General features: G+C 43.0%; 1 protein-coding gene across 1 annotated transcript; it reads left to right on the forward strand.

The window, feature by feature from the left end:
- Nucleotides 1–56: 56 nt before the first annotated feature.
- On the forward strand, nt 57–14,190 carry sgpp2 (sphingosine-1-phosphate phosphatase 2). The gene is made up of 5 exons (XM_056373780.1): nt 57–2,781; nt 4,233–4,394; nt 10,152–10,331; nt 12,466–12,555; nt 13,404–14,190. Exons 1-5 carry the CDS (start codon nt 2,581–2,583, stop codon nt 13,947–13,949), a joined length of 1,179 nt encoding a protein of 392 aa, XP_056229755.1. The 5' UTR covers nt 57–2,580; the 3' UTR covers nt 13,950–14,190.
- The last annotated feature ends 519 nt before the right edge of the window (nt 14,191–14,709 follow it).

The raw sequence follows: 14,709 nt of genomic DNA on the forward strand, positions 1-14,709 counted from the left end.
ACACACACACACACACACACACACACACACACACACACACACACACACACACACACACACACACACACACACACACACACACAGAGACGTTGTTTTACATGACAGCCGAGCAGCTCATCATTTCATCCAGGTTCTGTATTCACAACCAGGTCCTTGTCTATAGGGGGGGTCTGGAGTGTGCACTGCAAAGAGCAATGAGATGTCCACCTTATATATAGACTAATCCTCTCATTGCAGCCTTTAGGTTGTCTACAATCTTGTTTTAATTTAGTAAAACTCACTAAATGACACAATCAGTTCAATGAGCATATACTGTAGTGACAGGTGCTGCAGTAGTTGTGAACTCCTTGCAACAGAGGAGTCACACGTGCAAGTCTCAAGTCTTAACCTTCGAGTCTCAAGCAAGTCACAAGTCAAGTTATAAGAAATTCTGATGGTCAACCTCAGTTTCCACATTTCAATCAGTCCAAAGACAGTTTTATTCTCAACATTTACGCCATTAAACTGTCGCAGTAAGTTGCCAAGTTTGCAGACTAGAAATCACCCAATTGTGTTTCAAAAACTAAATGTAACTTAATGTAAAAACAAACAACAAAAAAGAAAGAAGAAATTAAATTAAAACAAAATTTTGCCCTCTGGGGACAAATAAAGTTTCTTGAATTGAATTTGAATTGAAGTCCTTACAAGTCATCCATCTCAAGTCTAAGTCAAGTCTGAAGTCATGAACACCAAGTCAAAGTCAAGTCCAGTCTTTTTGTTAGTGAACTCTCAAGTCCTCAAATTTTTTGATTTAAGTCCGACTTGAGTCAAGTCATGTGACTCAAGTCCCAGACCTCTGGTTACGATAATGAAGACGCTGTCAGAGAGACAGAAGTCAGACACAGAGTCATTAATGCACCTTTGATATTTTAGGTATAAAAACATTGACCCATCATTCCAAAGTGTGCATGAGCTTGGTCATATGATCTCATCATCATCATCATCATCATCATCATCATCATATCTTATTCTTATATCATCAGACACATAAGGGTTAAACTTAATTTTAGGTCATAAGATTTGAAGTCATGAGTTTGTTCTGAAAATGATCACTTCTCATTTTAGCTGAAAATAATCCTCTGTAGTTAATAATTTAAGTCTGTTTCACTTTAATCACTTTATGGGTTTTTACAGTGGCGACCAAACTGTCATGAATGAACATATTAGTGCTGATTGAATTCTTTTATAATAGGTCCCGGGCAATTGGTCATTTCTGGGTCTGTGATCTCAAGAGCAGCCCAAAGAGAATTAAACCTGGTGTCCGGCTGAGGTGGATGCTGCAGATTCATCATCTACAATATCAAATGAGTGGTCCTGAAGTTAGAAGTTGACACAGGCTAAGGGCATTGTTTCTGCTATAGACATAACAGGTGACAAATTAAAGGACTAACCAACATAAAGTGTCTTAGTGGAGGGATGAACATTATTCTTCCTAAGCATATTCCCTCAGTTGGTGTTTTGATGATGGTGGTGGAGGAGGATTTTTTTTCCTGTGTTATTTCTATTTAAGTTATTTCTCTTATAAAGGTCCTTCATTAAGGTTTTGTTTTTCCGGCCTGAACAAAGAGCGATTTTGGCAAATATTGAGAAACATTTTCATAGCAGGAAAGAAATTATTGTACATTAACATTACCATTAACATTATCACGTGAGAGTCCCCTCAGGCACAGATAACACCCCACAGATCAGTGTGTAGGCGTGAATTAGCGCCGATAACTAACTGTCTATATTACATTTCATTCTAACGCACTCATACATTAACTGCCTCTTCTTTTTACCTGCAGCCAGAATGAAAAGTGATTAAAAGAAAACTTCAAGACAAAAAAAAAAAAGCTACAGGCTGTTTTAAGTTGTTCATCTTTCAAACAAGGATAAAGAGTGATGAGCCTACGCCCATCTGCTGGGTGTAGGCCGGTATGGCTCAGGATCAGAGGGCTGTGAGATAAAGATGCAAATGATTAATGAAAAGGGAGATTTGTGCTTTGTGCCCCAAATGTAAAAGCTGTGCTCTAAACTCTTATTTGGCTCTAAACTGTCCTTTATTATTTTCATATGAGCAGCACAACTAACTCCCGTATCAGCCTGGTTTTGTACTGAACTACCAATTTTACTTTTCCCTTATATCACCTTATTGCCTTACTTTATTTTTCTTCTTTTTTTTTATTTTTATTACCTTATTGTTCTCAGCAATGTAAAGAGACAAGGTCCACGGAGACCTGCTGGCAGATATATGCAATAAATCTTCCTTCCGCTTGCTATACATAGTCTGTGAGAACACCTGAACCAACCCAGAATAAAGGTCGGGACTATATTCTACTTCTTAAACCTACCGGGTCTGCCCCCCTTTTAGCCCCGCCCCGCCCCGCACGTGCACCTGTAGCGCACAGCTGCCGCACCTGTACGCAAGCTCCGTGTGCACCCCGCCCCTCCCGGGATGCGCCCTGTCTGGGCAGATGTGACCTCCTGTTTCCCATTACCTCCCCTTGCTAAAGAAAATTCCGCATCACCTCGCTCCCGGACCGTCTGTCTGTGTCGTCGGACATGCTGGAGCTTCTGGCTTACCTCCATGACCCGGAGCTCGTGGCCCGGTTCCAGAGACGATGCGGACTCTTCCTGGTAGAAGCCGCGCCTCTCAGCGCTCCGGCAGAAACCGAGAGACCACGTGGGCAGCTGAGGGCACGATGGGACCACCAGGACAAGAATTCAAACTATAAATTCAAGGAGAATGGATGTGCAGCTGGTGTAAGTCATTCACTGCCAAAACAAAACAAAACAAAAAAGGATGAAAACATCATTTTAGTAGAAAATAGAAAACCTCTCTGTTCACTAGAGAGACGAAGCCACTTTGAATTTGATCATCACAACATTTAAGATTAATTCAGAAGGAATACATGGATGGTGTTTTAGCACTGGAGCTCTAGTTTGCTTTTATTGTAGGACACTGCCATTGAATACATGGAAAATAGGAAGAAAGAGTTAAACACACACACACACACACACTCAAACAGAGCTGCTATAAAACAGTTCACTAAAACAAACATTTAGAGTTTTATTTAGAGACTGTGCAAACCAAAGCGTGACTGGCTTTTCTCGTTTGTCTGGGTGTCTCCGTCAGGTCCAGACCAGCCGTGTGGGATGTTGACATTCCTCTGTCTCTCTTTTCATGGGCAAACAATTTATTTAGGCTGTTAAAGTTCAAAAATGCAAGTCAAGTAACTTTCTGGTTTCGGCTGAGCACCTACAGGACGGTGGGGAGCAGGGACGGTGTTATGGGAGATAGGAGCTGTAATATATCCTAACATGTTAGGGACAAATGGTTTAAGCTTGAGCTGAACGGTCATCAGTTCTCGAGGTGTAGGGTTTGAAAGAAGTGAGCATTTACATGGGGATTATAGTGGGTTTTTTTGTTGCTGTTGTTTCTTTGTTTTGGAGCTTGACCTATATTAGAGAATAACAGACAGGATATCGCTGCCTCTGCTGCAGAGGCTTTAATCTCTAAATTAAATTTGAGATTAAATCAGTCTGTCTCTGTCTCTTGTGAGTCGACTAACTTTATTGAAGTGCAGCATTGAACCGTCTCAGTGCTCCTTAAAGTGGAATCAGAAGACGATGGCCGCTGTAGCACTAGCCTGTGTTTCGTATTAACGTGTGTGCTTTCTTAATCTAACAGATTTTGACTTGGTGCTGTTATAACTCATGAATTTAAGTTTTTATAAAGATACAGTTCTTGTTGTTTAAACATTTTGACACAAACTTTTTTAATTTTTTCTTTTCCTCACCCCCAATCCAGAACATAGCGCATACATAAAGCAATAGGGTGAGCGACATCTCCATATAATATATACCTATACACAACCATACATACACAAATGCTCCTACATATACACACCTATGTAAATATATATGTAAACAAACAAAAAATTAATGAAATAAATAAATGAATTCAATAAATAAAAGGCTAATATTTCATTTTATGTTCGTTTTATGTGTATTACTTATATCATCTTCTCAAACAAGATCCGTCTGATGAACTCAAATGTAAAGAAGCTGCAAATAAAAAAAGGGTGTGAGTGCACTCTTTGGCTGGGAGATCTAATCTGTAATCTAAATCTGGTTTCATTCCTTCCAGGAGCCATCTTTAGGCACCTGGTTCTGTCATGTGTAGCTCAGTGACAGGTGTTTATTCTCTGCAGGGCCGCAGCAGGCCTCAGTATGAGGTGAGGAACTGGCTGCTGCACTTCCTCTTCCTGATCTCGTCAGGCCTGGGTCACGAAATCTGCTACATCACCTGCCTGCCCTGCATACACTGGAACCTGGACCCGTTCCTGTGCCGACGCCTCGTCAACATGTGGACTGTAAGCTAGAGCGACAATCTGTGTGTGTGTGTGTGTGTGTGTGTGTGTGTGTGTGTGTGTGTGTGTGTGTGTGTGTACACATGTCAGTCAGACCACCTTAGTGTGCTAAAAAGTCTCCATCACAATGCCATCTCTCTTCTCTCTGCTGTTCTCTCTCCCTCTCTTCACCTTTCAACCTCCCTTTCATCCTTCTCCCCCTCCACTATGGCCTGTCTTTGACACCACCATGCCCATATATCCCCAGGCTTTTGGGGTGGGGTTGGGGGGGCACGGTGGCCCAGTCTGACCGGGGCCCCTGAAATGGTTTGAGGCCACACGTGAGGAGACATCAGTTGAAAAAGATGACTAGCATCTCGCCTTTAGATGTTTATCCTGACAGAATCCAGCACATTACAACGAGAGACGCCTCAAAACATGTCAGATGTGATCCCATGGAGGAGAATATCTGACACTTGTAGAGACACCGACAGACACAGACAGCCATACACCCTCACTCCTACAGAGTGTGTGATGGGGAAGTGTGTTTTTCTGCCCTTTGTGTCCCTGCCCTGAGCGCTTGGTGGGCGCCCTGTGTCTGAACCCCTTGTTTGGCCCCCCAGGGAAAGAAATCCCATTCTTCTGGCATCCCCGCTGCACCAGGCCCCTGTGTGAACTCCTGTCAAACACACATAAACACCAACACACACACATGCTCGCGCTCCCCACCTCCCCCTGATAAACACACTCGTTGCCCTCCCTCTAGTTAGACATTACCAGCTTTACTCTGTGTTCTCCTCCCCCTAGTCTACCAGCAGAGTGTTTTATTGGCCTCATCAGCGCTCTGAGCTTTCTCTCTCTGGACCGACCATTTGGTCTGTCAGCCCTCAGGGCGCATCACCCCTCACTTCGAACTTCTAACAGCACCCTGCCATTGTGCTGGTGAAGTTATCTAAGGTTCACAGAGGCCTGTGCACTCCCTCTCTCCTCCACTCTGTCACTCTCTAACACACACATAAAACTGGCAACTCCTCGCCGACGCCAACGACTGAAGTGCATCCATGCAAATTAAGACTTGGGTGCACGAGCAAACACATTACAGGCCCATGAATGACACACACACACACACACACACACACACACACACACACACACACACACACACACACACACACACACACACACACACACACCCACCCACACATTACGCACACATGCCCCCTTGTGTCCTTCACTACTCCCTGTTTTCTTTATTGCAGGGTGACTTTGGTTGACTTAGAAAACAATGACTGTCATTAACCATATGGTCATGAATTACATAGTAGTGTTGTATGGTATTATTATAGTGTTGTATTATGCAAATCATACACCTACTGCTGTTTGGAATATCAAAAATCTCAAGTTGTACTTATACATACTGACATGAAGGGCAAACACTGAGAGAAAGTAGGTTTAGAAAGAGGCATGTAGAGCTTCTGCCGCTCTCGGGAACGTTGGTGTGTTGTCCTCATTTGTATGCAGTAATGATGACAGAGGAGGGTCACAGTCAATGACAAAAAGTCACTTTATTCTCAGAGGACAAAACTTTTTCAGCTGCACGGCCTCCGTCAGCCATCAGTGATGAAGGCTGGACATCAGAAAATGTCGCAATGTAGGAATAAAAGGACTTCTATTCAGTGTAACACTGTCCTGCCACCATCACAAAGAAACTGTGATCAACGGACGTTTTTACCAGCATAATGACTATATTTTTTTCTGCTGCAACTTAAAAAGTGTTTGAAAATAACAAGAACAAAAAAAATCTCATTATTAACAAATCAAGACCTATAAATAAAAAAATAACTACAATAAAAATGTAACTTACTTTTAGCCCCAGTAGCAGGTGGCTCTGCTCAGTTGGTCCTGACTGAAGTAGCAGTAAAGACATTCATGTTCCCCAGAGGATGAATCCTAGTGACTTTGGTGATCCCACGACTTCTACCTGTAGCACCACAAGAGAATCAATATTTTTAGTCTTTGAGTGACATGTCTCAACATCTACTGAACTGTTTGCCAGGAAATATTCATGTTCCCCTCAGGATGAACTGTGATAACTTTAATCTCTTAATCTTTTTATCTAACACCATCATCAGGTCAAGTTTCTAATATGTTCAATACCTGTTGTTATGACAAAATACCTGCAAATGCATATCCCATACTCCGCACTAAGTGTATACGGTATAAGCTTTATAGTGAACTGTTTTTGCAGTTACTAAACAATACACCACAAGGTGGGTGAATTATTCTATCAATGGAAAAATGGAGGCACACACAGCAAAAAAAAACAAACTGTGCAAAACAGCAGCATTCTGGGTAAAATACAAGTTTGTTAAAGAAACACCAGAGAACTGTTAAGGTGGTGAGCAGGTCAGCGATGTCTGAGCTCAACTTTAAAACTGGACCCAGAAGAACAACAGATTCTGCCGCCTCATTAAGGCTGTCTCTGTAATTTGCAGTAACCATGCTGTGGGGATTCTGCATATTGGCTCTGCGGTCATATTACGGTGGAAGTCTTACATATCTGCAGAAAATACTTCTCGGTTTAAGAGAGCGCGTAGCAGCATTACTCCCAGAATGCCTATTGATCAAATAAAGCTCAATTCTTCGCTGCAGAGGACCTCTGCAGTTCTAAACTGAAACTTCTAATGGCTTTGCAGTTAAAATCTTTATTACACTGAAATGTGTTTTTCTCAAACATGCTCATTTTGCGTGCACGGATAATTTTTATAATCACTGAGGATTTACTCTAAGAGTGCAATTTCCTATCACCGGTGTTGGAGGGTGGCTTTCCAAAAGCATAAGCTTATTTTGCAGTGTGTTTGTTGGTGGTCACTGGGCTGCTGGGATGCAACAGAAAAATATGACCTAGAAACCAAACCTGCTATTAATCATGTCACAGTAGAACAAAACAAACATCTTGTGTGTTTTCTCCATTCAAACAGTGACCTGTGCAAGAGCCCCCTCTTCCCTACGCACACACAAACACACACAGTCTCACACACTTCACTCAGTCTGAGCCACATGTTGACAGATCAAGGTCCAAAGCTTCCCTGGCCTCAATCAATACACTCATTCACGAGAAAACACGCACACTCCCAGTGCTACTATCTCTGTGTGTGTGTGTGTGTCTTGACCTGTCTTTAACTCTTCCCTTAATGTGACCAGACTGTCCCTGGGTCAGTCCTTTGATGATTCGTACAAAGCCACCAATGAAACAGTGGCGTGATGGCTTTACTGGAGGCAGCTGAATATGATGTTTGTGTTGATGGTGCGTGCAGGCGTCGAGTGGGGGGTGGAGTGGGGGTGTAGCATCGTATCATTCAAGCTAGTAGGCAGATTCATTGTGTGAAGGCAGAGGGAAAAGGGGGGGGGTCACAGTGGATCATGTGTACACTGTATGGCTTGTTGTATGAATACACAGTCATGGTGAATGAATGGGATCAGACATACTAAATGGGTTTACCATTGTCAGTCCTTTGTTTTTTGTCCACGTCATGATACCGATTATTGTGTCTGGGCACGTGTGTGTACAGTGTAGGTAGATGCTAATGTTGGAATTATAACATTTATGTTCAACCATAACCAGAGAGAATGAAAAGAAAGATTTAGCTTTTGGACAGAACAAGACATTATTGTAAGAGGGGTTTATCTCATTACGTCCCTTATTTCTGCTCATATCTCAACCTACAGTGGCCAAAATCATTCAGCGGAATGCTAACATCAGCATGCTAACATGCTCATAATGGTAGCGTAACTGGGTCCTGTAACTACTTCCTGAATAGCAACAGGTTGTCTACAGGTTGTCACTGTTGAAAAAAGGTGGACAGATAACCTGCTATCTTTCAGGAAGTAGTTACAGCACTTAATTCCCCCTTAAAACATACATTTCTAGACAACCTATCAACACGGCGAAACTAGAAAATGTCCTAATTGATAATATGGTAAATGTACTAGCATGTTAACACTAAGATGGTAAATATTTCCTCTAAACATTAGCATGTTTGCATCGTCATTGTGAGCATGTTAGCATGCTGACATTAGCATTTAGCATTTGCCTAACTACAGCCTCCTCATGTTGCTAACATGAATCAACGACTCCTGTCTTATTATGTTTTTGTTTGTGTACAGATCAAACCAACAAGAAACAATGTATTTGTGATATGTAGAGGGACTTTAAGGAGGCCAAGCTAGCCCCTTCCCCTTGCTCCTGCTCCCATCTTTATGCTAACTTAAGCTAATCATATCCTGACTCTAGCTCCTCACCTTTCACAGACATGACAGTATTTTCTCACCTCACTCTTAACAAGCAAGCTTAATTCCTTTAAGGGAAATCTTAATGCTACAACATACAGTATTTTAGACAACTTCATGGCAACAGATAAGTGAAGGCCCCTATTTTAAACACGACACTGCCCCTGTGCACAAAGCCAGGTCAGTAAGAACTGTGCAAAGCCCTGACCTCAACTCCATCAGACACCTTTGTGATGAACTGTGAGTCCGGCCTTTTCACCCAGCATCAGTGCTGGACCTCACTAATGCTCCTGTGGCTGAGTGGAAGCAGATCTGTGCAGCCACTTTCCTTATTCTTGTCCAATCTCTGCTTCGGGAAATCTTTTAGAGGTTATAGCAGACTATTAATTCCCCTGGATATGGAATGAGAATAAGAGAGAGTAATGGTCTGGCGTCTGCATATCTTTGGCCGTTTTGAGTTTGATTTCCATCTCTTCCAATTCCTATCTGCTTTCCTCTGTCTCTACAAGTTTGCTGCACCAACAGCGGGTCAGGAGACGTACTTTTATATCTCATTTGCCATGGTAACAAGCGTTTTCTGATTACAGTGTCAGTACAGATGGTAATAACAACCTCTCTATTCTCTCCCTTAAACACACACATTAGTGTCGTGCTCCCTCTGTGTGCGCTGCCTCCCTGCTCCTCGCTAAGACAGCCATTCATTAAATATACAAGGCAGAGCTTTAAATAAACCTGGAGCTGGAGCAGGCTGCCCCTCCGAGGGCCACTGGGGAGCTCATGAAAGAGAATAGGCAGCACATTTGGCAAGACACACACACACACACACACACCACTACCTACACACCACCACACACACCTTGCACTGACTGTGTCATTGTGTCAAAAGCCCTCTGTCTCACTCCCCCAGCTGAAGACACTGTGTCAGCAAACCCTGCCCTCTTCAATTCCCAGTTTCTTACAATAGATTTTGTTACCGTAACGACTGCAGCATCTGCACTTTATTCCAGGGTGGGTCTCCATCCCTTGTACAGTTTTGTCTTCCTCTCCTCCTTTCTTTCTTTATTTTTCTTTTACCCTTTAAGTTGGGAGTGTGATTACTTATTTATGAGAGAGTGTGGTTAGTTTTAGAGCATAGCCTAATCAAGATTTTACTTCCTCTTCTCATTATTTTATCATCACCTTCCTCCAGCTCTAATTTCTTTGCTTTTGTTGCCAGCACGCTGCAGCACTTGAGTCTTCTCTGGTATTTAATCATAATTACACTGTTAAATAAGCTTACCTGCACAAAGAAGAAACCACAACGGCTCCTTTTAAGCACAAGCTTATTTCAGTTTTTTTTTCCTTTCAAAATAATTCATGCAAATGTGTGAAATCATTGATAAAACTTTAAAAACATTAAAAAAATAATAGAATAAAAATAGCAACTGAATGTAAGAGATATTTGGTGGGAACCTGCTTCTAAGAGACACGTACTCTTACCTTCTCTCCAAGGTGGTGATGTATGTCGGCCAGGTGATGAAGGACGTGCTGAAGCTGCCTCGCCCTCTCTCACCCCCTGTGGTGAAGCTGGAGACACGTGTCGACGCCGAATACGGGCTGCCCTCGACTCACGCCATGGCTGCCACCGCTATCTCCTTCACCTTTTTACTAAGCGCCCCCTCGAGGTTACAGGTGAGCACCGCTGAGCGCTGTGATACCTGATAGCACAAAAGAATTAATCAGACTCAACTTTTATTCTAATCTCAACCTTGACTTTTTAATATTTATTGTTTTTTAGTGAAATAAAAAAAAAAGAAGTATCGGATAGTTTGCACATTCATGTTCCCCTCGGGATGATCCCTTGACCTCTCATGTAGTAAAATAATCTGGTCAAAATATTCCTTTCCCCAATACTTTGGTTTACTATGGATTTAATGCTAATTAGCAAGTATAAGCATGCTAACATGTAAAATTATGCTGGTAAACATTTAACCTGCTAAATATCAGCATGTTAGCATGTGTTATCTGATATTAGCATTTAGCTCAAAGCAGTGCAGTGCTTAAATATAGCTTCGCAGAGATGCTAGCATGTGTCACGAAAGGTCAAAAATGAACCTCCACGCTCACCTTGTTGCATTATTTATTATATTTTCTCTTACTGTTAAAATCTAAATACGTTAGCTCTCCCTGTGACTGATTTGTCATGATTTTATTCATCAATAACAATGGAAGATCTGGTGTTTCAATGCACAGAAACCTGACGTGTAACATGCTGCAACATCAGTCTGAGAGAGGTGCTGATAACTATCACAGTAAAACCATTTCCTGATTGGTAACTGTGATATTATTACTGAAACTGCACTGCTCATCACAATGAAAAATGATATTACCACCATAACTGACTGCAGATGATCACCTCATTAGAGCGGGGAAGCGTAGGCTAAGTGAGTGTTGAACTGTAGTTCTGACACTAGGTATCTCATCAGTTGTGAGTGTTATGGATTCCTTTAAGATTAACAAGGCACCAACCAGTAAGTGTTGAATTAGTCGCTCCAGATGAGCAGCCGCTCTCAAGTCAAAGAGTTGAATGAGGTGAAATTTGAGGCACTGGGAGCCTGTGGATGGCGGCGTGCTCGAGTGGGATGAAGGGAGTGGCCCCGCTGTCCATCAGTGCGTCCTGACTGAGCTGTTGGACAATGGGCAGGGAGGGGCGGGGCCAGCAGTCACCATCAGTCACCATCAGCCACACCCATCGAGCTGCTGTTTGGTCTTCTGATGGACTCGACTGAGTCAATGACTGTCAGTCCACGTCTCTGCCTCCCTCCTCCCTCCTCCCTCCTCCTCCTCCTCTCCCACTCTGCTGCCAAGTCAATAAAACACTCAGTGGCTCAATCATAGGCTGTCTTAATCGAGCACTGTGTTTTAATGAAGAACTCCGTCAGTAGTTTACAGTCTCTAGAGCTGTCGGACTGATTTGTGGTCAGATCACGTCAGCGGCTAGCTAGTCGCTCTCATGGTCAGAGAAATCATCACAGCAGCTCGGAAACACCCATGTACAGTAGAGCAATTAACTGTGGCCTGAAATTCCTCAAGGCTTTCCCCCCTGAAAGAAAAGAGCGTGCAGAGCTATAAATGAGTATCAGGCTGTCGCAGAGGCTCCTGAATAGCCACAAGGCCTCAGGGCAGCTCGGCCTGTTCCCAGAGCAGGTCAGAGGTCATGACAGTCAATCACAGAGTGACCCCCTCCTGTCCCTGGCATCCTTTGTGGCCATTCATAAAAAACCTCTCTTCATGAACTACCAGTGAATAGGCTTCCAGCTGCAAAAGACAGGAAAAGACACAGGAAAAAAGGGGCAGAGAGAGAGAGAGGAGGAGAGGAGGGGAGCACAGGAGGGGAGGGTGGAGGAGGTGAATGAATACACAAGGCCTCTCTTCTCACTGTTATTGAAATGGAGGGGGGAACAAAAACCTGCCGCCATAGGTAAAGGAGGGAGGGGAGAGAGGATGGAGACAGTGGAGGAATAAAGGAGCAAGTGACTTGATGACGGGCAGTACGTCAACCAGGCAGAGAGGACAAAGAGGAGTTACACGTCAACGTTGAGGAGATTGACAAACGGATGACTTGATCACAAACTGAGAGGAAAGGGGTTTTTTTGTTTTGTTTTGTTTTTTTTTTTTAAATGGAGGATGAAAACTGTTTGTGTCTGCTCGGAGGAATGTGAAGAATTTCAGACAACATTATACTTTCATAGATTTAATCTTTTATCTGATCAGGAAGTGGTGTTTGATGATTGTGTGTGTATGTGTACGTGTTTCCGTCACACAGTTCCAGTTCGAGGTGGGTCTACTGATCGCGGTGACGCTGTCGTCCTTGGTGTGTCTGAGCCGTCTCTACACTGGCATGCACTCAGTTTTGGTGAGCTACAACACCCCGACCCCCACCCCCTCACCCCCTCACCCCACCTACTCATGCACACGTTCTACAGCATAAAACATTCAAGCTCGTTGCACTATTCATTATTCATATCTGTGTCTGGTTAAACTGTCTCACTGGGGCTTTGATCCAAGACTTTTAAATGTTGCCTTCTTTTCATTTTAAAATCTTGACACCACAATATTAAGTAACAGTTATTTTAATCAGTTATATTTAAATACACAGTTGACATTTGTCAGGGTGGCCTAGGAGTAATGATTTTTGCTAAATATACAAAAATAGTAATGTGTTTAAAGCAATAGTCTGCAGCTGGTTAGCTTAGCTTAGCATATAGACTGAAAACAGGGGAAACGGCTAGACTATCCACCTACAAGCACCTCTAACGCTCATCAATTAACATGCATAATCCATAAAAATGACAAACCAGTGGAAAAAATAAATGTAAAAACAAAAAGGGGCGTGGTTTGACAGGGTGTGTAGGACCATGACAACAAGTTTGGGAAGTTACTGCACCCCCAAACACCACAAACTGTCTTTTTTACACCCATTTTTCTTTTACAGATTAAACAAATAGGATATAAGGTGTTAATTAATGAGTTTAAAAAGGTGTTGCTAGGCAGATTTTGTTGTCTTCTGACAGAGCCAAGCTAGCTGTTACCCCTGTTTCCAGGTTAACTAAGCTTAGTGTAGATATGTATTTAATATTTAATTTATATTTAACGGACAGACATGGGAGTAGCATCAATCTTCACATCTGAAAACAAATATGCAAATGTTGAGCTGTAGCTTTAAGTGTTGATGGTAAAACACTGTCATTATTCTGCTTTCAGGATGTGATCAGTGGCGCTTTAATCTCCGCCGTCCTCCTCTTCCTCACCTATCCTTACTGGGAGACCTTCGACCACTTCCAGCTCACCAGCCACATCTCCCCGGTCGTGGCGTTGGCGCTGCCCCTCTTCCTCAGCTACACGTACCCAGAGCTGGACCATTACAGCACCACGCGGGGAGACACCACCACCATTCTCGGGGTAGGGGCCGGATGCTCCGTGGGGTACTGGGTGAACGAGCAGCTCGGGCAGACTTTTGAGCCCCAGGGCGCGTTACCTGTACCTCTACCCACACTGACGGCTAATGCACTGGCAGCAGGCGTGGCCCGCTTCCTGTTGGGAGTTACAGCATTAGTGGCAACTCGACAGATAGTGAAAACAGCGAGTCTGCAGGTGTTATATTCCTGGTACAGAGTGCCAAAAAGCGACACGACTGCCCGGAGGAGGAGAGAAATTGAAGTGCCATATAAGTTTGCCACATACACATCGGTCGGACTTGTTAATTCTATATTGGTCAATAGAGTCTTCATTCTACTGGGGCTGCTATGACCTGATGAAGACTGATGAGTAATGATCTGAATTTGCAATGACAATAATGTACCTCATATTTATTTCAATGTGTACCAAATGATCTTTGTTTTTTTTTTTATATGTTAACAACTTCAGAAACAAGGAGCTCTCACTGGGAATGATTCACAAGAGCGAGCTTGTGACTGACCTGTAACTGAGTCGAATAGAAAATAAAATGTTTTGCTCACGTAGCAATAAAGTTTGTTTTTTTATGACTTCATTCTCAGTTGGATCAGTATTTGAATGGTGCATCACTCTCTCACTGCAGCGTTGTGTATTTCAGGACGAACACGTGCCGGAAAAATTTCCATAACCAAGTTCGCTGTCAGACGAGACGAGCTCAAACCAGTCAGCAAAGTCAGATCAAAATCAGTTTAATCACTGAAACTTGGCAACGTCATTACAAGGACACCTATCTTTGTCTTTGTCCTCCAAGGCATATGACTTGGCGGGTTACAACAGGCCATCTGTTGCACCGTTTTGGCCTGCTTTACTGTACGTTCAGGACTGACTGAGCAGGAATGAAAGTGTTAACCTTCCCTTTTTTTTTTTTTGTTGCTACAGTACAGTTTGAAGGAATGTCGGAGCACCTGTCAGACTTCATTTGCAAGACGGCTTGTTATCTTGCACAGCTCACTTTCATATGGGAGTCTACTGGCTGCAGCAATCTGCCTTTGAATCGACAGTGAAGCATCAATAGACAGATACCGTGCAGGCGGGAATCTGTGCTCGTTACCTG

Source organism: Seriola aureovittata, chromosome 4, assembly GCF_021018895.1.
Source record: "Seriola aureovittata isolate HTS-2021-v1 ecotype China chromosome 4, ASM2101889v1, whole genome shotgun sequence".
Lineage (NCBI taxonomy): Eukaryota > Metazoa > Chordata > Actinopteri > Carangiformes > Carangidae > Seriola > Seriola aureovittata.

Coding starts and splice junctions, on each gene's coding strand:
- sgpp2 (XM_056373780.1), top strand. CDS start 2,581: ATGCTGGAGCTTCTGGCTTACCTCCATGACCCGGAGCTCGTGGCCCGG. Junction 2,782..4,232: donor AGAATGGATGTGCAGCTGGT/GTAAGTCATTCA, acceptor TATTCTCTGCAG/GGCCGCAGCAGGCCTCAGTA. Junction 12,556..13,403: donor CTGGCATGCACTCAGTTTTG/GTGAGCTACAAC, acceptor TTCTGCTTTCAG/GATGTGATCAGTGGCGCTTT.